This window comes from Theobroma umbraticum, unplaced genomic scaffold, assembly GCF_002168275.2.
Source record: "Theobroma umbraticum cultivar Fairchild unplaced genomic scaffold, ASM216827v3 scaffold_130.0, whole genome shotgun sequence".
Lineage (NCBI taxonomy): Eukaryota > Viridiplantae > Streptophyta > Magnoliopsida > Malvales > Malvaceae > Theobroma > Theobroma umbraticum.
Window position 1 is genome coordinate 4,237,277 of NW_018397264.1, and position 27,836 is coordinate 4,265,112.

The 27,836-nt window shown below is 34.2% G+C and overlaps 4 protein-coding genes and 1 pseudogene across 7 annotated transcripts in view; 1 reads left to right on the top strand and 4 right to left on the bottom strand.

The window, feature by feature from the left end:
- Positions 1 to 8,175: 8,175 nt before the first annotated feature.
- Positions 8,176 to 9,548, bottom strand: MUTE (basic helix-loop-helix (bHLH) DNA-binding superfamily protein). The gene is made up of 3 exons (XM_021435880.1): positions 9,425 to 9,548; positions 8,925 to 9,311; positions 8,176 to 8,301 (listed from the first exon to the last, which is right to left on the bottom strand). The coding sequence occupies exons 1-3, from the start codon at positions 9,518 to 9,520 to the stop codon at positions 8,209 to 8,211; spliced, it is 576 nt and encodes a 191-aa protein (XP_021291555.1). The 5' UTR covers positions 9,521 to 9,548; the 3' UTR covers positions 8,176 to 8,208.
- Positions 9,549 to 12,941: 3,393 nt separating this feature from the next.
- LOC110421878 (dual specificity protein phosphatase 1B-like) lies at positions 12,942 to 16,203 on the bottom strand. 3 transcript variants are annotated; one of them, XM_021435589.2, is made up of 6 exons: positions 15,937 to 16,203; positions 14,987 to 15,127; positions 14,717 to 14,852; positions 14,165 to 14,285; positions 13,416 to 13,561; positions 12,942 to 13,257 (listed from the first exon to the last, which is right to left on the bottom strand). In XM_021435589.2, exons 2-6 carry the CDS (start codon positions 15,083 to 15,085, stop codon positions 13,175 to 13,177), a joined length of 585 nt encoding a protein of 194 aa, XP_021291264.1. In that variant the 5' UTR covers positions 15,086 to 15,127; positions 15,937 to 16,203; the 3' UTR covers positions 12,942 to 13,174. The 3 variants fall into 3 exon arrangements, with proteins under 3 accessions (XP_021291264.1, XP_021291263.1, XP_021291262.1); XM_021435588.1 differs by having other exon boundaries at positions 14,987 to 15,155; XM_021435587.1 differs by having other exon boundaries at positions 14,987 to 15,135; positions 15,937 to 16,202.
- Positions 16,204 to 16,605: 402 nt separating this feature from the next.
- LOC110422269 (dual specificity protein phosphatase 1-like) lies at positions 16,606 to 20,893 on the bottom strand. 2 transcript variants are annotated; one of them, XM_021436116.2, is made up of 6 exons: positions 20,580 to 20,893; positions 19,747 to 19,890; positions 19,517 to 19,652; positions 18,845 to 18,899; positions 17,707 to 17,852; positions 16,606 to 16,958 (listed from the first exon to the last, which is right to left on the bottom strand). In XM_021436116.2, the coding sequence occupies exons 2-6, from the start codon at positions 19,852 to 19,854 to the stop codon at positions 16,927 to 16,929; spliced, it is 477 nt and encodes a 158-aa protein (XP_021291791.1). In that variant the 5' UTR covers positions 19,855 to 19,890; positions 20,580 to 20,893; the 3' UTR covers positions 16,606 to 16,926. The 2 variants fall into 2 exon arrangements, with proteins under 2 accessions (XP_021291791.1, XP_021291790.1); XM_021436115.2 differs by having other exon boundaries at positions 16,613 to 16,958; positions 18,845 to 18,965; positions 20,580 to 20,886.
- A 1,805-nt stretch (positions 20,894 to 22,698) lies between these two features.
- LOC110422078 (putative aspartic proteinase GIP2 pseudogene) lies at positions 22,699 to 24,119 on the top strand (annotated as a pseudogene).
- Positions 24,120 to 26,277: 2,158 nt separating this feature from the next.
- The window catches only part of LOC110421464 (putative aspartic proteinase GIP2), a 2,198-nt gene continuing 639 nt past the window's right edge, over positions 26,278 to 27,836 (bottom strand). The window contains exon 2 of the mRNA XM_021435065.1: positions 26,278 to 26,401. Coding sequence (XP_021290740.1) covers positions 26,278 to 26,401 — 124 coding nt within the window. The remainder of the gene's footprint in view (positions 26,402 to 27,836) is intronic.

Sequence of the window (27,836 nt, forward strand, 5' to 3'; positions counted from 1 at the left end):
GTCTTAAAAGTTGATTAATCTCCCAGAAAAATCAGCAAAAGCTGCTGATTTATAAGCTGCTCATCCCCATTACTTTTCCTTTTTGGTTTTTAAACGTTCCAGGTTAAGCAATTTGCATTGTATGTTCCTTCACGTGCCATTGGATATCGAGAGATACCATGAATACAATCATTACTCTGATAAAGTGACCAACTAACTAGCTATCTTAACCAAGAATGGAACTTATTTTTACTTAAGTACTACTGTTTCTTTTTCTTTCCGTTTAGTTTCCCATGATTTCATTATGGAGAAAAGCAAATTGCTTTGTGCATAGTTGTTAAATTACTTTGATAAAAGCAACTTGGGCTTCGTGTGAGTATATTTTTTATCTTTCCTGTGGCTTCTCGGCGTCAAGGTCAAATCCTTCGATCCCACTCCATCTTTTGTCACATAAATATTATGAAATAAAGTTTAACTTAATTATGAGCTAAATTTCTTATTAAATTGAAAGAAAATTTACATTCAAATATTTGGTCAAATGATTAATGCATTAAGGAAAACGAAAGATTGATTATGTAAAAGATTTCCAATGAGAGTAATTAAGGGAAGACTAAAACGATACCTTTATATTCAAGCATGATCCGTTTCTTCATAAGAATAATTAGAGAAGGAAATGACTATCCTTATCTTTTGTACTCTAGTTTTATTTTTTATCCCTCTAGGTTCCACTTGAGATAACAAGTCAACAATCCAATCTTACTTGAACGAGTTTATTAGTTTCAAGAGTCAATCATGTTGAAATATTTCAATACATTCAACGACTTTGCCTCCCGACTATGATTGTGAAATCAATTATTGCACTTAGTTATATATATATATAAAGTCATTGTTATTTATTAGTAAGACATCAAATTTTTGCAGAAATGGATTGCTAGTAGATACTCTTCATAGGTGGATAGAGAAACAAAAAAATAGATGAAAATAAGATGATTTTCAATAACTAATGTAAAGAGATTTTGCTAGGTTGGGTAGGTAGGGGGCCAAGATGGTGCAAGAAATAAATAAAGATTATGCGATGTGGGGGGATGGACATGTTTATAGTATGTAAATGGTAGAATTTGAGAATTAAAAAAAAAACTAGTCCTCAACATGATTGAATCAACTAGCTATATAGTGGCCAGCACCATTTAATTACAAATTTTTAGGTGGCTCAAATTTAATATGAAAGACTGCTTTTATTAATGTCCAAAATCTTTCTTTTATATTGTCATATTATACTATTAATGCATATAAGTTAAAAAAAAATTCCCAAAACGATAAGCTCTTGTCCCTCCCACGTGATTAATTGGATAACATAAACAAAAAAAAGAGTACATAACCCACTTCTATCACTAATTAATTGGTCATGAATCTTTTCTTTAAGAAGGAAAAATAAAATTGTACATATAAATATATAATTTAAAAGTTGAGGTTGAATCTTTTTCGGCTAATGAAAAAGAAAAGAAAATTTGAGATGTTAGTTTAATGTTATTCAATTTTTTTGTACCCCAAGTGAAACAATAAGAAGTTGACATCTCTTTGCATCCTAAAGATAAAGATAGTTCATGAGCAAAGGGTTGAAATTTTGAGCCTGAAAGCTATAATTAAAACAAAAGCGATTCCATGATACTTTCATTTAACAAAACATAGGTTTTTTGTTTATTGAATCATGCAAGTGCTCAATTATTTAGTAGACAAAGTGATTGAGTGCATTATCTATTGAGAACAAGATTGATAGCTTTTGGATGAATTTAATTGGAGCTTTTAAAGTTTGATTGTGTTCTAAGAAAGCGAAAAAGATGAACATGTTGCTCGGATTTCTGGCTAAGATTGAGGATAGATTTTGTTTGTATAAATGATGGATGGGGGGAGAAGGAAGATATCACAACAAATGTTTCAGAAAAGTTTCCTAGTGATCAGCACTCACATGTAAACAAAATGCACTCACATGTAAACAAAATAAAGAAAGAAACAAATGCATAAATTAATTTGTAACCAAAAATAGGAAATTATACTTCATCTCTGTCTATGTCTCTGGTGACTTCATGTGCCAGTGCCTGCCCCCCAGAAGGAGAAGGAGGAGGGTTCGAGCAGATACTGAAAACGTGGCCCAATTATATGCCTGTGAAAAGATACTTTTACGAGTGGCAGAGGGCATCACAATTTTGGTCTTCAAAATTCGAGCAAGCTGTTTCAGTGCAGCCACAATTACTGACTCTTTGCAGCCTAGTTCCTATACGCAAATGCAAGCAAAGTATTTAAATGCTTTGAATAATTCCTTGCCTAAGCACAATTTTAAATTACACCATGCAGTACTGAGGCTTTAAATAAAGAAATATTGATCCAGTGGAATTATGCTAGTAGAAGTCAAAGTGAGGAATTCTACGTTCAAAGCACAGGGACCAAGGAAATTTGAGCAGTAAATCACATGGGAGCCATGTTTCGGGCACAGGCAATGGTCGTGGCAAGGTTTAAATGGTGAGGCAGAAAACGGTGAATGGCTCACGCACACTCTCTCTCCCTCTCGGTCTTGGGTTGCCAAATTCCTATGTATTAGGACAATTTTCTCTCTGTCTCTCTCTCATCGCGGTTGGCTTAAATTTCCAAGGAGCACTAGGCTCCTCTCTACTTGTTTATTCTCTGTCCTTTTCATAGGACAGAATTTTGTAGGGGATGAAAATTGAATTGAATAGAACAGTAGTAACTTTGTCTTTCAGAATCAGAGGCTAGTTTACAGTTTACAATGGCGAGGGGGGGCTCCATCTGACAAAGGATGTTGTATTAAATACTAAGTTGCATGCAACATCGCATAATGGGGTTGATGAGTTCAAAGTAGGACTCTCTAGTCTCTACTTGCTCATAGCTAGCTAAATTATTCTGCTAGGTGTAGCTTTAGACTTACCAGGTCATAGCTTCTTCTTCTGTTTTTTCGGTTCGAGGGGTTTGATCAGTACATATCTGATAGTTTTCATTTCTAGGGTGCAAAATCACCTAATAAGACTAGATGGAAATCCCATATCTAAGGATAAAAATGAGATGGGAACCCAAGAGTGATAGAAGCATTATCTATTTCATTAAACAATCATGATTCGGTAGCAAACGATTGAAGGTGGAGTTGGAGACTTAATTGAAGAGCAACAATAGTCATCGGGAAAGAAAAAACTAGAACGCTTCTTAAACTGTTTGACCCATCATCATTCATCACTACCACCAATCTGTCACTAGAAAGACAACCTTTTTCGTTGATATTGCTGCCTACTAACTAAAGGCACTTTGTAGGGCAAGAAGGGGGCCGACACAGCACCCTGGATTCATGGTCTATCTGCATTAGACAATTACTTGATTACTGAAACCTAAACTTGAACCATATTCCCACTCCAATTTTCCATTTTGCCTGTACATATGCATTACATAAACAAACACTTAAATTCCTCTCACTGAATACTAAGTTAAAACCCATTTAATAAACTGCAGTGTGACTTCATCTTGTAAAGCAAACCAATTTAATAAACCCTCATTTTTGTATTGGTTTTTGTATTTCTTTTCTTCTTCTCTATGATTAATGTACCTTTTGTTTCTACACAGTCTAAGTAGAATGAAAATTGGACATGGCACGCTTTGGATTTGATTTTTGTACAGTCTGATGAACGTACATTTTGATGATCCGCAAGGGTTCCTGTCAAGATTTTGTGCAGGCTTCCTATGATATTTAGGATATATTTCATTTTATTTATATATATATATATATTCAAACAATTATAAGTTTGCTAAAAGGCAGGGAGGGATTATTTTTGTAGTACAATACAGGGCATTGCAGGGCTGGCATAAGTGCATGACAGATTATATTTTGAGGGTAAAAATATCTTAGCAAAGATCATGTTATCTTTTTTGGTAAAAAGAAAAGAGAAAATCCTTTATTATCTTTAATTAATGAAACCAAAGTACATTCCCACTGTTCCTTCTCTGTTACACCAAACGCCCAATCTTCAAAGGATTCCATTTTCTGTCGTCTCTGCCTCCTCTTTGTTTATTCCTAAAATTTTTAAGTTAATTTTTTAGATATATTCAATACTTAGAAGCCTTAATTCTCTAATTAAAAGGAAATAACTGCTGTGGAAATAATTTATTAAATGAATTAATTCTAATTCAAAAATCGTAAGCATTAGTTAATTTTTTGTAGATTTTAAAACTTATTTATTACTTAAAATTAGCTAGATTCCGTAATATCAAATATGACTCTGGTGCGAAGAGACATTAGCCGGCGAGGCCGAGCCGAGCCATAGAAGTGAAACGGTAAAACGGTGAAAACCGTTAAAAACAAAAAAGCAAAAAAGTAAAAGAAAAGACAATCGTAAAGAAAAAACATGAAGAAGGAAAAGATAACGGAAGCTAATGAACGGCGAAATTTGTCAGTTAGCCTGTGGAGAAGAGCGCGGGAATCTTTTCTTCTTGTTTTTGTTTTCATTTTATTTTTAGGGCTGAAGGGGAAAATTCCAAGGGTAGTACGGATTGGGGTTAAAGGGCAGATTGGGTCCCACCACCCCAAACAACAAATCCAGTACGCATCCACGCTTCATTATTACACACCTCTCGCCGCAGCTCCTCCCCCACTCTCGCCCTTTCTTATATTTATATACTTTTATATATTTATTATTTTAATATATATTTCGGCCTCTAAATTTTGGGTTAAATGAGTTTATTAATTGAATTAATTTTTTATTGTTATGTATCTAAAAAATGTTAGATATTAATAAATCTCAAAATATTTAATTTATATATATATATATGTTATGAATATGTATGATTATTGAGAAAGAGAAGTTGGGTGTGGGTCACTTGTTTGGTCCAGCATCATTTGCATGAGTTTGCGGTTGGAAATGTGAGGATGGTCAAACATTTTTGTCTTAGGACGATTATATTGGATGATAACTAATATTAATATCTTGTGTATTTATTTGGCTTTCAATGACTCATATTACATCTTCATTGTGATTGGAAATCGACTAACACTTCATTTGTTTTCAACATGGTTTTGTGCCATATATTTTTAGTTAGACAAACTTTTTGTGACATCGAATTACAATTTCTTAATTTTAGCAAGGTTTCCAATAAAATCCAAACCATATTATAATTTGCATTTAAGAGAAAAGAATAGTTGGAGCTTTCTTTATATGTAAAGGTTAGCATGAGGGTCTAGGTAGACGGTGATGTTAATGTATCATTTTAGGTTTACATGAATGTCAAAAAGTGGGTTTTAAAAAACAATGATTGATTGGAAGGAAGACGAATTAAAACAAAGGGTGAACGTCGAAGCAAATAGTCTCATCTCTAGCAATGTCTGGGCAAAAGCCAATAATTGTGGCTAAAATAGGTCTAGATTATTGCTTAAGCTTTTGTTGAAATCATGCCCTTTCATTTTGCTTATAATAAACTATTGATTCAGCTAAATCAAGAAACCCCATCACAAAGATTCTGAAAAGCTTTTAGAAATTGACAAACTTGGCCGGTTTCTCAAAGGAAAGAAAAAAGGGTTTAAAGTGAAATTGCAATGTCAAATTTAACAGTTTGCTAGACAACAAGAAATGTTTTTGAAACCTATAACTAAAGAAGAGAATTTTGGTACGAAATAAATAAGGCCGAAAACTAAGTTGCCTTGCTCCAAAACACAAATAACAAAAGCAAAATTATTCAAATGTCAAAGCTCATGTGAGTTTGACCTAAGATGGAGATAAGTCTTTGCTGTCGGGGGCTGGAAATTGCTTTCTTCTTTGGTATCAATAAAAGTAAATAAATAAAAGGGTTTGGCATGCATGTGGGCTCATGCCCCTATAATTCTTGTGCCGAACCCATTATTTTCTCAAACAGTGCTGGGAAATTGATTGTGGGTCAGAAAGAAAGAGAGGATGCAATGAAACACTGCCAAACAATACCCATGAATTTGGCAATTATGAAGGTAGCCTATACTGGGGGTTGATCTAAATCCATCAAGCCCTTCAAATGGTGGACCCAAAATTATATATATATATGTATATACATATCTAAACTTTCATTATAAGCTAAAATAAATTGATGTCTGATTGAAATAATGCCATACTACCTAGTGGTTTAAAAAGTTATGCAGCTAATTGCGGCTATGGCCTGCTACTATGCAAGAACATGGGGCCAAGCTTTTTTTATGTAGATGGAATTGAGATATAGCCTTAACCTCAATTCTTATTACAGAATTTTTTTAAATTTACTATCATGACGTTTTGAAGGGTATTTAATGTATGGAGGAATGAAAACTACTGTTCCATGGATGTGGTAAAAAGATTAAAGCAGATGGCAAGAAAGGGTCTATCCCTGTATCAAGTACATTTTTATTCAATACTATAATTAATGCACCAGTCTTTCAGAACTGTTTAGGCAGAGACTCACTTCTGAATTGTTTGATCTTATATTTTGAAAATTATTACTAGTAATTAATTGATAGAAGAAATTGTATGTGGTCCATTTTTTGGAATTAACTCTGGTCCAGAGATTCTTAGGGTCTGTATTTGATGAGTCTGAAACCAACCTGAAATTTTGTTGAGTCTCCAAAGGAAGCCCTGGCATAGCCCGATTTATTTGGAGTTTGGGCCCACTAACTAAAATTCTCCCCACAGCCCCAATCCAAGTCCAATCCAATGCAGTCACTTTCCATGTACATTCCTTCCGTTACAGGAGTCTGAAATTTGTCTCTTGTTTGCAGCCATTTTATTCGGAGCGAGGTTGTTTGGGACTACGGAGGAGCTCAAGCACCCCTCAAAGAGCGAAGAACTCCTCGCCTTTCTGATTGGGAGGACGTTAAACTTACAGAACTAATCAGAAAGGTCGTTAACCAAGGAGGGTTGGGTAGTCTCCCAAGGTTACGAATCAGACATCAAGACCATTCGTTGCTGTAATGTTTTCAACGTACTCTCATTCTTAAGACTCAGCCCTGATCCCAATCACTTGAGTAGGATGTCGTTCTGGAGAACGGAGGGAATCAACAACCAAGCATGCATGAGCTAAGGATTGGAATGCCAAAAAGGTGAACTAAGTCTGTTGCAATAATGGTCTACGTTTGCATATTTATTCATGTCTTAATTCTGCAGGACATAATACAAACGGTTGTCCACAATGGAAAGCGATGTCAAGGTCTTAAGAGGGGAACCTGACCAATAATTTTGCTGGCCTAGCAATAGCAACCAATCAGAAACAGGCACAAAGTTATCATTGAGAGCTAGATTATATATGGAACATGCTTCTCAACTACAAATTAAGAAATGGGAACGATGTTGATGAAGAGTTTGAAGACAGATTTCAATGGGATGAAAGCACTCATTGTCTCCCAGAAAGCATCACAATCCACCAGATTTTCCTTCATACATTAAAAAAAAAAGAAAAAGAAAGAGCAAGAGCAGTGAAGGTAGTCGGTTCTATTCCTAATCCTTACACATACATTTCATTTGTTGTCTTATCATGACTATCATTCTGGTTAATTATCTAAGGTGTTAGACAATATAATGTGAAAGAAAATTGAATAGTATTATCAAGTTGAAGTCCATACAACATTTTGCTATTATTCTGTACTTGAACATAATGATTCTGAGTTAATTCATTCAGTAAATGCCAAAAATGATTAAAAAGTTGAACAAACTTACTTCCCCATATGTTAATTTGATGAACAAGTTGCAAGGACTATATTTTTCTTCATTTATTATTATTTGGTTATGTTGAATTCGACCTTCTGATTTATCAATGTCACTATCAATTATCATGAATATTTTGGGACTCAAGCCACCCGCATACCCCTAACCTTGAGATAATTACAAGTGGTAATTGATGCAAAAGATTAGCCATGATAGTGCCAAGAGAAGAATATAACTCAAAACAAGGCCAAAGAAATGAAAAAGTGGATAATTAAGTTGAGGATATTACCATTTATGTTAGTGACTTTAGTTTTGCCCATTTATGTAATTTTGAGGGTTCTGCCCTCACTGGGACTGCGCATAGGTTGTAAAATTGCAGTGCGTTTGTACTTTTGATTGGAGTTTAACCATCGGTTGCTCCCTTTTATGAATTATTCTAACTTTCAAAAAAAAAATTATGGTTTAAGCCAAAGAAATGAAAATATATATATATATATAACAACCACGAAAACATGAACACATTTAAACTATGGAAAAACTATATCTCGTTCAGAAAAACTGGCTCTGAGAAGAAGCTTTGTTGAACTTCAACAGCAAGTTCCTCCAAGCTCAGCTGGCATTCTAGACCAATCTGCAAACAAGATAGACGACAGTGAAAAGTAAGACTCTGGAATTTACATAGAAATGATCTCAAAACTTTCCCATCCTAACAAGAAAATTATTAAAAAAGTGTTAAACCAGTAGTGCATGATCCAATGTCATCGACTAATATACATTTAACTTAATTAATTAGAATGCCAGCTTTGAGCCAAGAAAAACTATCCGACTTAAAATAGAAGCAATGTTTTTTCTGTGATTTAGTCCGGTTCCCCAGTTCTGATATGTTCCATGCTTGCATCTTGCTTGAGTGCAATGATCAAGCCATGTTTTTCTTTTTCACTTGAAATGCTGCAGCTAGCGTGCCTTCAGGTATTTCCAACGAAATTTGCTTAAAATGAACCTGGTTAGAAGCACAACACAACGTAGTTTTCTTGGAAAGTTCTCTTATTTTCTACAAAATATCAGTCATTGAAAATTAAAGTCTGAACTCTGAAACATTAGTTCCCAAATTAATTGTTTAATATTGTTTGGGCCAACAGCCTAGACAAGTCGTCCAAAGTTTTCCTTTTCTGATTAATTAACATAGAATATTTGGGGTTGGGGTTTTGGCCTTACTTTCTGAGAGTTGAAACAGATAAATTCATGATCATGTACCTTTATGACAAAGGAGTATAAAACAGTGTCCTCCATGCTGCTGATGTTCAGGTGAAGAATCTCAAATGAAAATTTCTCCAGCACAGCTATTATATTCAGAATTTGACCCGGTATCCGCTTAGAAATGATTTTAAGGATCACATTGGATCCTGAGATCCTTGCCTCAACGTCCGCAAGAGATGAGTTGCAACATGCCCCTAGTTCTCCTACACTTTCGAATCCCAAGGGGATATGATCAGGTTGGGTAGCCTGCTGCAACGGCTTTGGACTTGGACCAGGGCTAGGGCTTAAACTCTTCCTTCGTTTCTTTGACTCCAAAGCTTGTAAAACTTGATGCAACTCCTTGATAAACTCTATCACACCGCCTATGATCGATGCTTGATCACCCTAAAACATCATAATCAAAAACCACCGAGTTAATTACAAGTTAAACCTGAAGAAAAAGATCGAAAGAAACCAACAAGAAGGAGAAGAGAGGGAGACATCAGACTAATAAATACCCTTTTGATATAGAAACAAGGGGTTAAAGAACGCAAAACTTTGAGGTGCTCATTCATTTGCCTTCTCCTATTTCTCTCCACAGTTATATGAGACATGTTAATAATGATTATTTCTAGGTTTCTTCCTCAGCTGTGATTCCATGAAGTAGTGTATGTGTGTTTTTTCCCCTATTTATAAGCCCACAACAGGGGGAATTACATGTAGCCGGGAATGTGTTGATGACTTAGTTGGGAAATAAATGCTGTATGTTGCAGTCTCGTGAGGTTCTCGGTTATTCTTCCTTTTCCCCACCCTCTGCTTAGATATTATTATTATTACGTCCGGCTCACGTTTATTATCTTGGAACAATTACATGCCTTCGCGTGAGTTAAAACAAAGGCGAGAGGCTTTTGCTGATCTTTTAACTGCTTATCTAGTTCTCATGCACTTTCCCCTCTCTTCATATTGCTAGCTATATATATAGTATCTATATATGCCATGCATGCATAATTCACAAAAAGAATAAATAAATTGTCATATGCAAAAAAAAAAAAAAAGGAGAGAGAGAGAGAGAGAGAGAGAGAAAAGCCATGATCATATAATCTTTACATTTATATTGATAGTTTGTGTATACATAACTATTGTTGTTGATGGTGTGTGTCTAAGCTCTTTATGCTTGTATGGAGCTTTTAGGGGTGCTAATTGATTATGGTGAGAACTAGGGTTAGCAACACAAGCTCAAGGTTTTTGTAAGATTAATTAAAGGGGCAGTGCTCCATTTGTAAGGAAAGTTATTATCTCTTTTGGTAAAGTACATTAACTAATTTAATTGTAGGTAAATTTCTTTAATGATTGGATTAACTTATTTTGTCACAGGTAGAAAATATTAAGAGAAGCAGGTTTTAGCTGATCATTAGACCAAATTAATGACACACAAAAAAAAAAATCACTCAGTAATTAACATCTTAATTCAAATCATGCTTAACTCTAAATACATACAACACTATTTGCTTAAGCTAATAACTAACATGACTGCAACTAGTATAGCAACCATTATTTTCACTAAGTTCACAACATGCTCAGTTTTTTTGCTGTGCTCCCTTTGTAGCCTAGTGTCAATTTTCATCTTTTCAAATAGACAATTTTAATTCTAAAAGCATTTCTTCCTGTGTCAATATCTTCATTACCAATATAATGCACATTGCCACCTATCATGTTTCGATGCTATCACCGAAAAAATTTATATTTTCTCTCTTGACAAATAAAATAGAGTTTTGTTGAATTATTTTCAGAGTAAGATATTTTGATCGACAATATTTGTTTTGAAATTGAAATTTATAATCTAATATATGATTATTGTTTGAAGAAGACATGACTGTTATCTTTAAAGAATATTATCAAACACCTGGTTACAAAGATATAAACAACAATCTATTCATAAATTAAAATCAATATATAACGACATATTCAAACTCAAATATTATAAAAAAAAATTTATATTATTTAATCACTAAATAAGAATAAGTAAAATCTCACCTTAAAATCACCTTTTCCCCTCTTTGGAACACAAGCAAGCACAACATGAACTTAAGCAAGCAAATGTAGATGTAGGTGACGGACATATATCCTCTAATATGAGGCAATTTCGACTTCTTTGTTTGTAAGAAGTTATTTCTATATTAAATTGTTTAGATTTGTCAATTTAATTTTGCATGAATCATTTCTTTTTCTTTTTTTTGTAAATTGAAGAGCATTACATTGATTCAAAATTAATAAACATTACCTTAATAAAAGATTATTATAAAATTTTTTCAAAATTATAAATGAATTAACTGGATCACTAGGCTTAATAACAAGAAAGAGTTGCCTGCCACACTATTTAATAACACAAGGACTTATATTGCATGACCCTGCTCATACTGCTGGAGTAACACAGGCAGCGTACCCCCAAAAAAGTAGTATCCCGATACTTGCATCAGTCAATGCCTCTGTTGGTGCTATAAAATTAAAGCTGTTGGTTTTATTTTGATTAGCATCGATCAATGTTTGCTCTAAGTACGGAGCTGGTTAGTTAGTGTTATGCTCTATGGACTGCTCTGTCTAGTCATTTATATTCAGAAAAAAATGACTTATGATATGTTGCTTAGCTAGATTTGGGGCTACTTTCCCACGTTTCTCATATCATAGCACTGTTTCTAGGCATGTCAAATTGTCATACCATAGCTGAGGCAAAATTATGCGCTGTCAAGTTGTTTTCTTGAATCAAAAGGGAGAAATGGTGTTGACTGAAACATTATGTAGAGAACAAAGAAACCCAACATAAAGAGGGTGAGAGAGATTGCAGAAGGACAAGAATGTTATGGAGAGTGGAAAGAGGAGGCTTCCCTCCTCTTTTGACAGGGGGATGAAGTTTGAGCTGTTAACGAAGAGGACGTCAGGGGGAGATTGGCCTTTGAAGTATCGTCTTTGTTACATGGTCCTACTGAAACCTTTGACACTTTAAGGTTGTGATCTAAATTAGCCTTATGGATATAGCATTTCATTATTAGCCTTTTTGCTTGTTTCTCTTTCACCCAACGATCCATTCTCAATTTTGCTCAAGCAAGAGAACTATCAACCTACTGAATCTTTAAAAAGATAATACTTAATTGGGTATTTATAAATTTCGAGTACTACTTTATTAAATAACAAGATTCGAGATAAGATATCACTATTATATATTCGAATATATTAATTCCAGTTTCATTCACTGGCAAAACATCTTAGCAAGGGATCTTACCTATGGCTTTGTGAAATGAAGCTAAAAGCAAAAAAGAATATACAGTTTTAATGATCGGATATTTTGACACAGGCTTGAAAACTGGAAACCATCATAGTTTAATATATAAAATTCAGCATTCATAAGTTGAGATGAAAACCTAGTTACTATTGTCCTGAATCTTGTCACAAGAAGTTGCAAAAGTATCTGACTAGGTTGGTTGTTATCAGACCACTCACAGGCCTTTTTTAATACTACAGCATTCATTTCTTTGATGTGGGATATATCATTATGTGTGTGTACGTGGGCGTGCATATTCCTTCCTTGCTAGCCTATACTTATGTTTGGTAATTTTAGGGAAGAAGCCTCATCCAGTCATTTACTTAGAAATAGAAAAGGAGTTGTAGCCCAACATTAAATCAGGGGATTTTCCCTTCTTTCACTTTTCTGTCTGGTTCCTACCAAACTCAGTGCTAAGACACCTCCGCATAACCCTGCAGTTTTGCAATGGCTATAACAGATAATTCTAGTGGAATATATGTCACTCTGGTTCCAAAATGTCTGTACCGATAGATGATATAACAAAGATGTGAAAATTGCAGTTTCTACTGATTCGGTGATTCAGTTAGCCCTTGTTAAATTATATTGAGAACCCATCTGCTAGAAAGTACCCTGTTGAACAACAGGCAGACGGCAAGTGAGAACTGCAGGCTACTTATCTACAGATAATGCGAGAGATGAAGCAGCATCTGGTTGATGAAATTTTCTAAACTCATTGCTTGAATAGAAAAGGAAAGCAATATATATATAGATAAAGCAATTGATCTTAGGTTTGGTCCGACATCCCCCTCCTTCCCAAAATCTTATTTGTTCCGATTCATTTGGAGTAACATCATGTTTATGTGGCTAGTGCATTTGGATTGCATTTTGCCATAGCACGATATATTCAACAAAGCAAAATGCCACTTCCCACAATGCTTGGCCTTTCTGCATGCATCACTTGATTGCCTTCTCACTGCTTTTTGTTGAAGAAGGAGAAAATGGACTGACAAAGTGATAAAAAGAGATCAAACCTGGACTTTTCATCTTCCTTACCTACGTTACAAGAAAAAGTCATGTCAAACAAAGTTCAATTGAAGTTTGTTTAAATTCATTAAGTATCTTTCTGTAAGGACACAGCAAAATCACAAATTATACACTTTAGCAACAGAAGAAACTTCTAGAGCTGAGGAAAGTGGCCAAAAGTGATCAACCTTGAAGAGTTTTTCCAAAGTGTTGCAGCTGTAAAATGAAGCCAGAATTAGGAGATGCCTGAGGTCGTCTCCTCTTTACATGTTCCAGAGCTTGAGAAAAGCTCATACCGCGTTTCTTCATCAGATAAGCAACAACCACTGTCACACTGCAAGACGTAAGAAAACAAAAGCTTTAACATGATCTGGTTTACTTCCAAGTTTAGATAATTTGAAAGCAAAATCAATATCTTTGTATCATACTTTTCCTAGAATTTAAGTTATTTCACAGTGTGATTATGCATTTTAAGCTACAAGATGCAACTCAAATAGAAGCAAAACTCTATAAATCTAACAAGTAAAACTAGTATCATTTGGGAACCGCAAAACTAAACAGCAGATAACATAATTGAAAAATTGTCACTGAATACCACATCTAACAAATTATGTACTACCATTGAGGTAGTATCAAATTACACCTAGCCTGTAAACAAATTTTTTCTTAATATTCAAATGAGATCACTGATACTACTAGCATATTCCTATTTGCGACAAACAAAGATAGGTGGCAGAATAACATGAATTCAAGTTGAAGGAATGATGCTCTAACAATCTGTTATAAGTGAAACGTTATATAGAGATTGCCACATTCTAATGTAAAGAGTATTGATTCTTATTTATGATGTAATACTACTAATAATTCCCATATAAGAAATAATTCGGTAAAATTGTGATCATGATCAAGGACGCAACACATAAGTAAGGAAAATCACCTTCTAGATATTCCCATAAAGCAGTGAACCAGCACAGCACCACCCAGTCTTTTAGCTTCATCAATGAAACTGAAACACTCGTCAAAGTGCTGCATTAGATTTGTATCTTCTCTGTCCATGACTGCCTCAATTTATCAAAAACACCAAGAATATGATGAGTTTAACCTTTCAATTCCATAAATCTGCACGGTAATGGCAAGCATGTAAATGCTACAATCTAAATGCTCAGAGAGCAGAGGATTATAAAGTTGCTGCTAGCTGTTAATGTCTCTTAAGTTGTTCATCCAGGATTCGGGATTTAAGAAGGTGAACAAAGCCTATTACTATTTATGTAGCCTGGCAATTGGAAGGATAAGGGGATCCAAGGAGATACTAAAAGGAATAATGATTTGCTGAAAAGGATATCCATCAAGCATAATCCTATGGTTAATAGCATGTACTGAGGTGGTGTTCAATGCAAGTCCTAGTTCTACAGATATATGAAATTAAAATATAATGCACAGATTTGTCAACAAGAACTTCTTACGTGAACAAGGGAAGATTTTTTCATACCTTCAATAATTTTATAAACAAAATCATTTGGATATGAAGGGACTGATAGGTTAGCCACGGTTAAGATATGTGTAACATTTGAACTTTTTAGTGCACTCTTGTTGCTCGCATCACCCAAGGAACCCAAGAAGAGACCCTAAAAGATATAAACATGAAATTAGGCACAAAATTCAGGACCCAAAAAGGAAAAGTAAAAAAAAAAAGTTCAATAAGATGTTAAAAAAAATCCAAAAGTATGATACTGCAAAAGAAAATCATTAAAATGAGTACCTCTTCAATTTGGCATAGAGCAGTACTTGCTTCAAAATATCTATTTACCCTCCAAGTTTCTGGTATTTCATTTTGGGTGGTAGTATCAATGTGATCCATAGCCAATAGGGAGAAGCTCTTCCAGTTCCTTTTGGCTTACTCCTTTTCCCCTTCAAAGGGAGGTGCAAAACTGGTAAGAAACATGTATTATTCTCTAAAACCAAAATTCTAAGCTACCACATATGATGCTGTATAACTAGCCTGTAGCAGCTACCGACCATCCCGTTAAATTTTACCATTAGACTTTCATGAGTCTAATTACAACGTATAGGAGAATATATATATATATATATAAACCATTTTCATTGTTTAATTAATCAGTATGAAAATACCACTTCCAATGTTAAAAATGATATTACCTAACAGCATCAAGTGGTGGATCAGAATTAGGTTTCCAAATTCTTGTGTTCACAGTTTCACAGAGCTAAAATTTAGGCAACAAGAGCATATCTATACAACAAAATTATCTACCCACAAATACTGGAAAAAAGGTTAAAAGTTACATCATTAAGCATTCCAATTTGGTCAATAATTTTGACATCTGCTTTCCAGTGCTCTCCATCATCAACCAACATTTCAGATGTTCTATAGTAAACCAAAGTCATCACTTATCACAAACAAAACTATGTATTTACCCTGAATTGCAAAAATCATAATATCTTATTCCAGAACAGTCCCTTTAAGAGGTCTTTCGAAATGCAACCATCAACTTTGTTTTGTGACTAGGACAACAGTAGCATGGAGTTAAAAAAAAAAAAAACCATATCCTTGCAGAAAACTAACAGAAACAGAATGCCAAATTTCACATAAATCTGGTAAAATGGCCGTCTGGGTAGATATTAACTTGTTTCTATGAATTAAAACACAATGGAATGAGAAGGAAGAAAGAAAGACAAGACAAGAGTACTCACCAGAGAAGCTATATGAATCTAGTGAAAGATAGCATACACCGTGCTTGCTTGTTTAACCGTTTAAATAAATGGTCTTGAGGGGACAGATTTTTTTTTCTTTTTGCTGCTGTCAGTTATCTTATCAGTTCATGCATGGAGCCTCTGATTCACCACATACCATGTACTTTGTTTAATGTAGTAATATAATGCTTTAGATCGGTAAGTGATTGATCATTGATGGGTTTGGGAATTGATAGACAAATCCACAAAAAGAATGATTAATTTGCTTTTAAGGATTGTCAGTCTTACTTGTAATAGAGACGAATCTGAATAATTGGAAGTAACTTTATAGATGATGTTTTGTTCGTGTCTCCTGAATTATTTCTCAAGGGATTTTGATTCTTCTTCCAATTAAATTGAAAATTGCCCATATTCAAAAAGAAGTGATTCCACTTTGTCCAATAGTTGGACTACCTCACATCACTTTTATATTTCTCATTTAAATATATTTTTTCTAATTAAAATTATGGTTATTGTGTAGGCAGCAGTGCATAGTGCTGTACTCCTGTGTTTTTTTATTTTAATTTCATATGTACGTTGACTTCCTCCAGTCTGTTGTTTTTCAAATCACTCGTGGCATCTATGCTTTCCTTTATAAGAGACGTATGATATTTTATAATTCTCTGGAAGGAATTTGACCTGAATTTGGCACTACTAGCAGAACATGTAAAGTAAACATAACAAGCATGACCATGAAATTGCTCCCTTTTTATTGTTTAATTTCTACTGACTAAAAAAGAAAGAAATACAAGGGAGACTCTCCCTTGCACCCTCTTCAGGTCCAGTCCTGATATGAGCTGATACATCCAATGTTGGACTGTGACTTTCAGCAGAAATGGTGTCCTGCAACTGCAGGCCTTTTAAATCTATAGCATATTGGATGTATTTGATCATCAATATCTCAGGCCAACTGTTTTTCTAACAAGTGATTCTCCACAGGTAAGCTTTTCTTCATTCGTTATCTTTCATCTGTTCTTGGTTGGCTGCATCACAAGGGGAAGTCGAACAAGGAAAAGTTTCGGTTAATACAAAATTTGAACAGGAAAGATGAAAATGCATGAACCACGAGATAATGAAAAACAACAAATGGAAAGTTTATAGTGTAAGCAAATCCAGTTGGAAACTAACTACAAAAATCAAAAGATAATTGCAGAGCTATTTTGTTAGGTTGGAAACTAACTACAAAAATCAAAAGATATAATTGCAGAGCTATTTTGTTAGGTTGAAAACAAACAACTCTGTCCCAAACAAAAATTGGTCCACATTCAAGTTTTGCCCCTTTCCTCAAGAGCAAAAACATTTCTAGACATTCTTTAAAGCACATTACTAAAAGATCAGTTGCGTCAAAATCACAACAAGGCTGCTGAAGTGCTTTGCTAGTTGTTCATTCTGCTGGACTGCAGGTGATAGCATCTGACATGGTCTCATCTAAAAAGGTTGTTTAAACAACATGGTATAGAACAAATGCAAGCAACAGCATTCTTTTAAATCAAAACAATTTGCATCATCTTTCACCTTTATAAACAACAGTAACATGAGCAGAAGCTGCATAACTAGATGTTTCAATAGGGTAGAGACACCCAACTTCATGAAGGTTTACGTCTAGAAAGCTTCATTTTGGCAATTGATGCATGCTATATCCAACCATGTTAGTGTGTGTGTTGGGACTTGTATGTCAAGGTGTAAATACACATATATCTTTATCTATTTATAAAAAATATTATGATGCACCTTGAAGAGATCTTTCAAGCTCTTGCAATTGTTGGATGAAACCAGAATTAGGAGCTGCCAGTGGTCGTTTGCTCTTCACAAGTTCCAAGGCTTGTGATACGCTCATACCATGCTTTTTCATTAGATAGGAAACAACAATGGTCACACTGCATGACATAAATATTTGAACACATGATATGACTTTATCTGGAAAAAAATAAGAATAGACATTATCTTTAAGCAGGAAAGTGCAGTTTGAAGAATATTTTTTTAAAATGTGTTTTCAAGCATGAGAAAGAGAGAAAAATAAATTATATTTAACAAGATGCATACAAGTTGCTGATCCTTATAACAAACCACTTGGAAACTATTCCTTGATTACTGGACTTCACACTTATATAATTTATGACATCCCCTGGATATTTTAACTTTATTTCCCAATTCAGTTAACTACATTACTTCTATTTCACCTTTACATCTTCTCTTAACATTTGCTTCAAACAATGCCAACAGCAACAACACAAGCAAAGTAACCATGCTTTAAAATATTTATTCGTACGTTCCGCTTTATACAAATTGCATGCAGTTACAATTAACAAAATCCTTTGTTCATGATTTAAATCTGAGATCTGAAAGTAAGGGTTTCAATCAAACTTCCACAAGTGACTGTTAGGTTCTTTTCTGCTTTAAATAGATGTGTTGAGCTACCAAACATACCATTGTCCAATAAATTTTGGAAACAGAAGAAAAGAATGAAGGCTCAAGCCTGTGACCTTGTTTTGTTAAAGTACACACATAAACTTCAGTAATTGAGCTTTCAGAATCAAAACCACTCAGCAGTAACTAAGGCAATTAACCTAAGGCTTGCACCTAATTTTTGAAGCATAATTTATTTGAAACATTTGAGTTGCATAGTTTTAAACCCAGAGAGCAGCAGATTTCATACTTTTTTCTTTGGGCTCAATCTGAGATTCCAGCAATAAAAACTTCAGAATATTGCCCATTAGCTAGTTGAATCACAGAGAAAAACATAAGCATGGCAGCACAACATTGAAGCGTGGATATTGAACACGAATCAAACATGTTAAACACCTGTTGATATAAAATATCTGTAGGAACAATCATGTCGGAAAGAAGAACAGATCACTAGAAACATTACCTTCTTGATTTTCCAACAAAGCAGTGAACCAATACGCCACCACCCTGTCTTTTTGCTTCATCAATGAAATCAAAACATTCATCAAAGTACTGACTTAAATTTGTGTCTTCTTTGTCCAAAACTGTTAAATTAGCACAAAAGATCATAAGAATTATTGCTAAATGCCAATTCAGGATGTGCAATAAGTATATAGCATTAATAAGCAAGAAAAGTCTTTGCATCAGGATACACATTAGATTAAGGTATTAAAAAACTTGTTCTGTGGACGGAAGAAATCTATTGCCAAAGTATGAGGAAGCACACACACACACACACACACACAAAAAGAAGAAGAAGAAGCTATATGGAATTAATACAACATTAAGGCAATCAGGGGATGCCTGAGCATAAAGCTCAGACAGCTTAATATGCAGACATTAGCATACAATTATAAGTTAAGGACAATGTGTTATAATGTTAGTTAGAAACTCATTTTAGCACTACATTCCTGCAAAGATAAACTATCAGTTAGGTAAGACAAACCAATGGCTTAGATAGAATAAGTCAACTGAACAAATGCATACCATTCAAAGAACAACAGAAAAATAAACGAATCACAGCATGAAAAGTCCAAAAAGTTTTATAGTAAGTTTGTTCAAACTATATCACTTGATTAAAGACAAACTTTCCTACCTGGTATAATTTTGTACACAAAATCATTGCTATGTGCAGGTTTCACAGAACTAGCCACGGTTAAGATGTGTGTGATATTTAAACTTTTAAGTGCATCCATATTATAAGCAGCCGCAACAGAACCCAAAAAGAGACCCTGAGAAATTGAAATCAAAACAACAAAAAGCGTCAGAAAAAAAATCAGGTGAATAAACAAAACAACAGAGTCGAAAAGGTACCATGTCTATTACCTCTTCTATTTTACATGGAACATTGTCTTCTTTAAAGCATCTTGTGAAATTTGCAACTCGCAAAAGTGCTGCTATTTGGTTCCGCATGGAATCATCAATCTGATCCATTGCAAAAATGGATAAACCCTTCTTGATCTTTTTCCCCTTCAAAACAGGCATAAACTGTCATGAATTGCTCGTTTCGCTAACCTTAACTAAAGCGGGCATCCTCGTCAGACTTCAAGAAACAGTGGAGAGAAAATACTCAAAGATACACAGCAAATAAAACTGCACTAACATGTCATAGCCATAGCAATTTCAGAAACTTTCTGAGATTATTCAAGAAATGATTTTGGGCAAGAATTTAGTTAATCAAACGGATTAAAAGAAAAAGAAACCACCATTCAGAATTGATTTTTCAGATATTCAGAATAACAGACTGAGTCAACTGAAGAACTAAGATATCTATGAAATGCCGAATTTCAGAATCTGGGGTTCATTCTTTTTTCAGTACTAGATTAATTAAAATTCATTGAACATTCAGTTTATCATCCTTCTTTCTCCAAGAAAACAGAAAACACCATCAAAAGCGGATCATATTACATGCAAAAAAAGTAACTTTCCATTGAAACAGAGAAATGGGTAGTTCAAGAAACCAAATTCATCGTCAGAATTTCAACAAAAATCAAAACCAACATCTTTAAAATCATCAAAATCTACCTCAACTTGCAAAACAACCCTCTGGGCGGTTTCATGTTTCCACAATAAAAAAACTCAAAAACCAACGTGTTACCAAGATCAAATGCGTCGCATAAAAATTAAAATCTTTATTAAAAGCAAGCAAAATAATTTACCTGTTGAGCTGTGAATCTGTGAATCCACCGGGAATTCAGGGGGAAACGTAAGAAAAAAGGATGATGATTGGAGAAAATAACCTCGTCATTATCATTAGAGAAACAGAATCCACTGATGATCGCTCGGGTCTCCTAAAACGGGGCGTTAGACTTCAAAGTTTTAGTAGATGTATTGATTCATTCATTGACTAATTATATTAATTCCCAACTTTGTCCATTGAGAATCGATCTATCCATCTGGGATAGTTAAAAGTTTTCTATATAAGGAGAAGGATAGTTGAATTAAAAGAGCACTAATTAAGACATTATTTATCAAAGACACCATATTATTCATAGACAATATAGTAAATGCAATTTTTATAAATAGCAGCTAACTTGTGTTCATTACCACTCATTAATATTTTTCAATATAAAATTAGAGATAAGAATGATTTTCATTTTATGATATGGTTACAATAATTTCAGCATAAATAGATTATATCAACTTACACGTTGAAAATTATTTTTTTATAAGGTAACATGGAGATCATAAATAAAGTTTAAATTTAAAATCACTTAAATTGAGACAAATGACGTTATTAATTAAATTAAGGTATGATAAATCATTCATGAGAATGTTTTTAAGTTACTTTTAACATCTCCCAAGTCCCAACCCCCTGGTCCCTAGACTTATCTGGCTGTGGGGAAAATATGAGTCCAACTGTGGCCTTGGAACGTACTTAGTCGCCTGCCTATCATGAATTCCATGACTAAATTGGCAAGCTCGATTAGAGAGCGTGCGTCTAGCTAGCTTTCGTCCCTAGCAGGCTTATGGGCCCTCGTTTAAAATTGAAGGTGCTTCTTGTAATTAGCTTCTTTCCCCTTTCTCAATGGCTAATGGGTGTATTATGTATGCATCATCACTTATATGGAAAAGGAGTTTATATCTCTTCATTGAATTCTTCAGTTTCAATGAACAATGTGAAAATTTTGCTGCTTCTTTATATATGAAATAGCAGTTTTCATTATGTATCAAATCAGAAAGCGAAGCAAATGTGTGAAGGACCAAGTTAGAAGTTAACTAATAAAGCCATAGATATCTATGGTGTTAGTTGAGCCTCATATATCCATACTATAATTACTTAAATTTGATGCCACTCTTTCAGCCCGTGCCTAAAAGTAGATGCTAAAATTTCCCAAAGTATTGGTTTTCTTCTTCAGAGGACTTGTAGATGTCAATTGAGAGAGACACAGAGTTGAGAAGGTCGAATTGTTTGTCATTCTGTTTTCTGTTTTCCGCCAAGCCAATCATGTTTAAGTTGGCAAAGAAGGCAGATTTTTTCCCTCTAGGAATTATAATAGGACAGGATGCTTGTTTCTGATGAAAAGATAGTATGATCTTTTCGCGAATACTATTTGTCTCATCTTTTACACTAAAGATTTTGTCAAAATTGCTCTGAACACTCAACTTATCATCAACCCTGTAAGAACAGCTCCCACCCAGTTTATATAGAAGCTGATCCTTGTGACGAATATTTGGTTCCATAGTGAAATTTCCAAGGCTCTAGTAAAAGGAATTTCTGAACAATTCCACAGCAATGAGCATCACTAGAACTAGAATGGCATCAGTGGTTCCATTTGATGCATCTTTTCAGCTCAAAAACAATTGGGAGCTGGAGGGCTGGACCCGCTCAAAAGCAGCACGCTTCTCAAAAGAGGTAAATTTACCTCTCCTCAGAGTCAAAGTAAAAAGATGAAAAAAAGAAGAAGAATAAATCAAACAAAAGAACCACACACACTTGGAACACGTGGGTTTTAGCCTCTTTTTTATATTGATGGGAACTTTCCGAGAAGTGTACCCAAACAGATATTTCTTCACTGCTGTGCTGTCCACAAACTACTCCTGGTTACGTTAAAAAAAAAAATTGAAAAAAGGATGCAGACGCAGTCACAGTCACATGGCGTGGCATTTCAATAAGATAAACTTTATGGGACCCTTCACCACATAAACGGCACACTAGTCTAGTCAGCAAAAAAACCTAAAACAAATCTTATCCTTTCACTTCCTTCCCTTGGGACAATTCTCGCCCAGCCGCGGCGACCCGTCGCATCACAAGTCTATAAATAACTAATGGATTACTACCCCATTCTTTTGTCCCCTTTTTCACAGCTTCATTCCCTGGCTTCCCATGGCTTCTCCGTTTCACCTTCTTCTCTTCTTTTCTTTCCTTTCCTCCCTGGGAAACACATTCCCTGTTCTGGGTTTTCACTCGAATTCCGTTTTCTTTCCTGTTATAAAAGATGCAGCGACTCTCCAGTATGTTGCTAGGATTTCTCATGGCACTCCGTCGAGACCCAACAACCTTGTTGTTGATCTTGGCGGTCCGTTTCTTTGGATGGATTGCGATGCGGGACACGTGTCGTTGTCAAACAGGTTGATCTCAAGCTGCTCTGTCAACTGCTCGAAAGCAAAATTCCATGACCATGGAAGTAAGAGTACGGGCGGTTGCCTCTTTAACACCAACTGTAACGTGTTTCTGTACAATGGCATAACCGGATTGACCGCGAAGGGGGAACTAGTGGAGGATATCATAGCCGTTGATTCTGTTGGCCGGTTAGAGGTAGGCCAAATCCAAACTGTTGATACCTTTCTCTTTTCTTGTGCACCAACCTTTCTTTTACAAGGCTTGGCCAGTGGTTCGAAGGGAACGTTAGGCCTAGGGAAAGCTTCAATTTCACTGCCGTCACAACTCAGTTCTTCAATTGGGCACCCTCAAAAGATTTTTCTTTGCTTATCATCATCTGACGGTGTCGTATTAACCGGCAATGGGCACCCCCTTTTCGGCACCAAAATAACAAGGTCGCTAGTATATGCACCCCTGATTACCAAGCAACATGATTACTTCATCAACGTCCAATCCATCAAGATCAATGGGAAGAGATTAGCCGTTGATAAATCGATGTTATTAGGGGATGAAGAAGGCAAATTAGGGACAAAATTAAGCACAATCGTGCCATACACCACAATGAAGAGCTCCATTTATGCTATATTTTCCAAAGCTTATGGCAAGGCTGCTGAATCCATGAATATGACAAGGGTGGCAGCCGTGGCTCCATTTGAGTTGTGCTTTAGTTCTAAAGGGGTAGAAAACACAATTCTTGGCCCTTTGGTGCCTGAAATTGATCTAGTTTTGCAAAGTGAGATGGTGAAGTGGAGAATTCAGGGGAGGAATTCAATGGTGAAAGTGAGCAACCAAGTGATGTGCTTGGGGTTCTTGGATGGGGGCTTGGAACAGAGTAGCTCGATTGTTATAGGAGGGCTTCAATTGGAGGATAATCTTTTGGAGTTTGATGTTGGGAGTTCCATGCTAGGGTTTAGCTCCTCTTTGCTGTTGAAGGAAACAACTTGTTCTACCATCATCCAAGATTCCAAGCTGAAGCAATGTATCTGATTCTATTATCTTCCGCTTCCTCTGTTTGTTTTTTGATTTTGTAAAGGCAAGCGTTGTAGAGCATGAATAGTATTAATGAGAAGATAGTACTCTTAACTTTGAATATTAACAGTTTTGTTCAACTTCTTACCTGTTACATACTTGAATAAGAAAAGCAATATATGTATGTCTAAAATGATTAAATCTTGGATGTATTGGATATTAAATTTAAGTGCAAAAATATGTACTGGATCATTGTAGATTAAATCCAGGCTAAAAATGGATGTTATCCAGATAAACGATGACAAAGCCTAATTTACGATATTCCAAAGACAACCTCTTATCTTCCCAAAAAGCTTTGCTAGCGCTTATCCAAAAAGGCTGCCATTCTTGACATCTTTTATTCTACGCATCTCACTTTTGTTTCCTGTATCAATCATCGAATACGTAAAGGTTTAGGTCTAGACTTAGCAAATACTAAGCATGTTACTAGTTTCAATGGCTTTGTCTGCTTTATATAAAATAAATGATTTGATAAGTTCAAATTGGTGCTACCCACTTGATAAGTAAGAAGAATTTGTGGGTATATGCTAGTTTGATGCTCACAATCTTGGAAGCATGTGGAGATCCGGCCAATTATTCTGGTTGGCAAGCTTTGAAATAACTTGGAGAAATGTCTATTAAGGAAACCAAATATATATATATATATATATATATATATATATATATATATTTGTACTATTGCTTGGGAGACTTTTGTCTTTTCAATATTTGGGAGCTCGGCTTGTATTAGTTGGATCCATATCATCCATCTCGATGGACGTAGCACTTGCTCTATCTTTTTGATCTTTTGCTTGCTAGTTTTTTACTCCTTTCCGAGCATAATCTCCATTGCTTGATTGAAAATAAAACCCTTTTTTATATAGCACGTGCGAATCTAAGTCAGGGTCAATGCTTACTACTACTAAGCTTTTTTATAGTCAGGGTTTAATACCTTAATTATCTTCCCTTACTGATAATTAATTATATTTTGGTGGCAATATTACTTTAAACTTCATTACTCACTTAATTCATCTATAATTTTTTAAGCACAATTACATGTGATCTTTTAGTTCCTTAAATTAGGTTTTTTTTTCCCAATCAATCAAATTAACAAACTAATATTAACTATTGTGTCAACTGGATTTCTTTCTAAGCTAATAATAGAAAAAAAATTATATATAGAAACTTAAATCATTAATTTTTACAAAAAAAAATTAATATCACATTTAACTTTTGTTAAAAGGTAATTTTAGGCCTCTTTTAGTTAGTAGTCAGACTTCAATTTATTTATTTTTTTACATTGAAACTTTGATCTTTTAATTCAAATCTTTCTATATCAAACATAAATCATATATAATGTTTGAAATTAATTTTTTGTTCATTAAAAAAGTTATACACCATTATCCTATTATATTATATTATAGTATAGTATAGTATAATTTCACATATATTTAATTTTTAACTTTCTCATAATTTGTTTAAAAAATAATCCCTAATTAATGCATGGTTATTGTGCCCCTCAAGCATGATGAGAATGCAAAGAGAATTTTTTATGGAAGAAGCCCTAAATTTGTTTTCCTAGGCCAGGTTGCACCAACCAAACTTGTGCGGTTGTACCAACCAAACTTGTGCGGTTGTCCTCTCTTTAATTATTACTACTATACTATTTAAAATGAAGAAATAATTTTTGTTTTCGGGTCAAGATTAAAATAAAGAAACATAAGAAGTGGAGTTCTTATAATAATAACAATAACGACTTATGCTCTATTTTGGGCAACATCTTTGAACTTTCCTATTTAGCATATGTCTATAATGGATGAGTGGTGGACTGTGTACTAAATTTGTTTAGCAAAAATTAAAGGGGTGCAACCAAAAGCATAAAAAGGTTTATCAACTTGCCCACAGAGCTAAATTATTAAGAATTTGTTCTTCTTTCCTTACTTTTTCTCGTAGTATTAATTAGTACCAATGTGTTTATTTATAACACCAAAGCAGCTTGTAAGCTGTTAATTTTATCCAAATCGCTTTGAAAGTCTGGTTTTAACACGAGGATTATTAATCATTGATGTATTAGTTTATAAAATAAAGTGAAACATTAGTCCAGAATCTAATTATGCTGTCGGCAGCACTTTTCCTTTGTTTTTTTAATAAAGTATATAGTAAATTATGTAAAGTTATTTCATTTTTAAGTTATAAATCAGTGATTTGAATAGTTCATTAAAACCCATTAAACCTTTTGTTTTCCCTTAAATGAATTTGACACATGTAGTTTTGTTGCTAGGAGGACCTGGACTGGAATTATTCCCCAAGCTTGCAGTAAGCCTCCCCACCCCTATCAGTGGGTTAGATGGCCATTTTGACCAAGCGTATCTGTAAAACTTAGGGATGTTAATGGGTATACTTTAATAAGATATCCTGCATTATTTGATATGATTAAATAAGATTAAGATAACTTATAATCATATATGAATAGTAAAACTATTATACATCACGGGTTAAAATAGTAATTTTAGGATATTTATTACTCTAATTTATTATAAGTAATGATTTTTAATATTAAATTTTAGTTTTAAATATAATATTTTTATTATAAATTTTTTAAAACTAACTTAATACTCATTAAAATTTATTAATTGTTCTAATTATGATTTTAGACTTTAATTTATTTTTATGAATTAAATTTAATTTATTAATTTAATTTTTATTATAAAAATTGATTTGAAATTTATTGTAATAAGGTATTTTATGAGTAGTATCTAGAATATCCAAATACGAGTTTGAGAAACAATTAGACAAACTTAATAAGGTATTATAAGATTTAGGTACCTTTAAACAATAGGATTTAGGTATCTAAGAAATAACAAGTATACTATCCATTGACATTTCTAATCCAACTCAATGTGGCATTTTGAGTACATAGCTTTATATTGAATAATATAGATTAATTTTGATAATCTGATGTATTATTGAGATGTTTGTTTCTTAACAAAGAAGTATTGATTAATTTGACTCAATTGTCAGGCGCATTTGCTCTTATTTAGTAATATAACATATTTTATCAAAATTATTTTGTCTACTACTGCATTATTGCCCATCGAAAAGGATAAGCAATAATTAGGAAACCATTGGTTACAGTTGTACTTGGCTTGTATCAATCTTGATGAAAACCTTGCAAATGCTCAATTACCCATAAAACAGAGTGGTGTGGTGGCTTTCCTGTATCAAATTTCTGAAGAATACTTTCTCATTTTCAAAGGGAAGAAAAGTGGAATAAAGTTTAATCTTGTATAGATGTATGCCATTGGTTTAATGAGAATTCTATGGATTTTGCAATATTTGAAACTCAATGGTCACTCCTTATCTTTTTCTTTATTTTGCTTCATTTTTTTGCAATTACAGATATGAAGTTGAATATCTTTAATGTGCAACGTATACTGTTGCATATTAAAACACTGATATTCAGGGTTTGAATGTTCATACATTTGATAAAAGCAGAGAGTCAAAAATCAAAATTTTGCAAATCGCCACCTTTCATAGAACTAGCTAGATTTCCCAAGTTGCCATTAATGACATCGGCTGCGGCTATAAGATAGACCTTTGCTTTCACTGGCTCTCCACACCATCCAAACTCTAAATATCTCCACCCAAATACAATGGCTGTCTCTAGTAAATTCCTTCTATTTACAGCATTGCTTGTCTTCCTCTTCGTCTCTCCATCCCTTCAAGCTTCCTTTAGGCCTAAAGCATTGGCTCTTCCGGTCTCAAAAGACGCTTCAACTAACCAATACGTGACCCAGATCAAGCA

What these genes read in the sequence shown, in the direction of transcription:
- LOC110421878 (XM_021435589.2), bottom strand. Translation starts at nt 15,085, where the DNA reads ATGGATCACATTGATACTACCACCCAAAATGAAATACCAGAAACTTGG. An exon ending in CTCTATGCCAAATTGAAGAG is followed by an intron (nt 14,853 to 14,986) that starts GTACTCATTTTA and finishes TATATCTTTTAG; the next exon opens with GGTCTCTTCTTGGGTTCCTT. An exon ending in CTTTGGAAAAACTCTTCAAG is followed by an intron (nt 13,258 to 13,415) that starts GTTGATCACTTT and finishes CTTGTAACGTAG; the next exon opens with GTAAGGAAGATGAAAAGTCC.
- LOC110422269 (XM_021436115.2), bottom strand. Translation starts at nt 19,854, where the DNA reads ATGGATCAGATTGATGATTCCATGCGGAACCAAATAGCAGCACTTTTG. An exon ending in TTCCATGTAAAATAGAAGAG is followed by an intron (nt 19,653 to 19,746) that starts GTAATAGACATG and finishes TCAATTTCTCAG; the next exon opens with GGTCTCTTTTTGGGTTCTGT. An exon ending in TGTGTACAAAATTATACCAG is followed by an intron (nt 18,966 to 19,516) that starts GTAGGAAAGTTT and finishes CTAATTTAACAG; the next exon opens with TTTTGGACAAAGAAGACACA.
- MUTE (XM_021435880.1), bottom strand. Translation starts at nt 9,520, where the DNA reads ATGTCTCATATAACTGTGGAGAGAAATAGGAGAAGGCAAATGAATGAG. An exon ending in CTTGTTTCTATATCAAAAGG is followed by an intron (nt 9,312 to 9,424) that starts GTATTTATTAGT and finishes ATGATGTTTTAG; the next exon opens with GGTGATCAAGCATCGATCAT. An exon ending in TATACTCCTTTGTCATAAAG is followed by an intron (nt 8,302 to 8,924) that starts GTACATGATCAT and finishes TCTTGTTTGCAG; the next exon opens with ATTGGTCTAGAATGCCAGCT.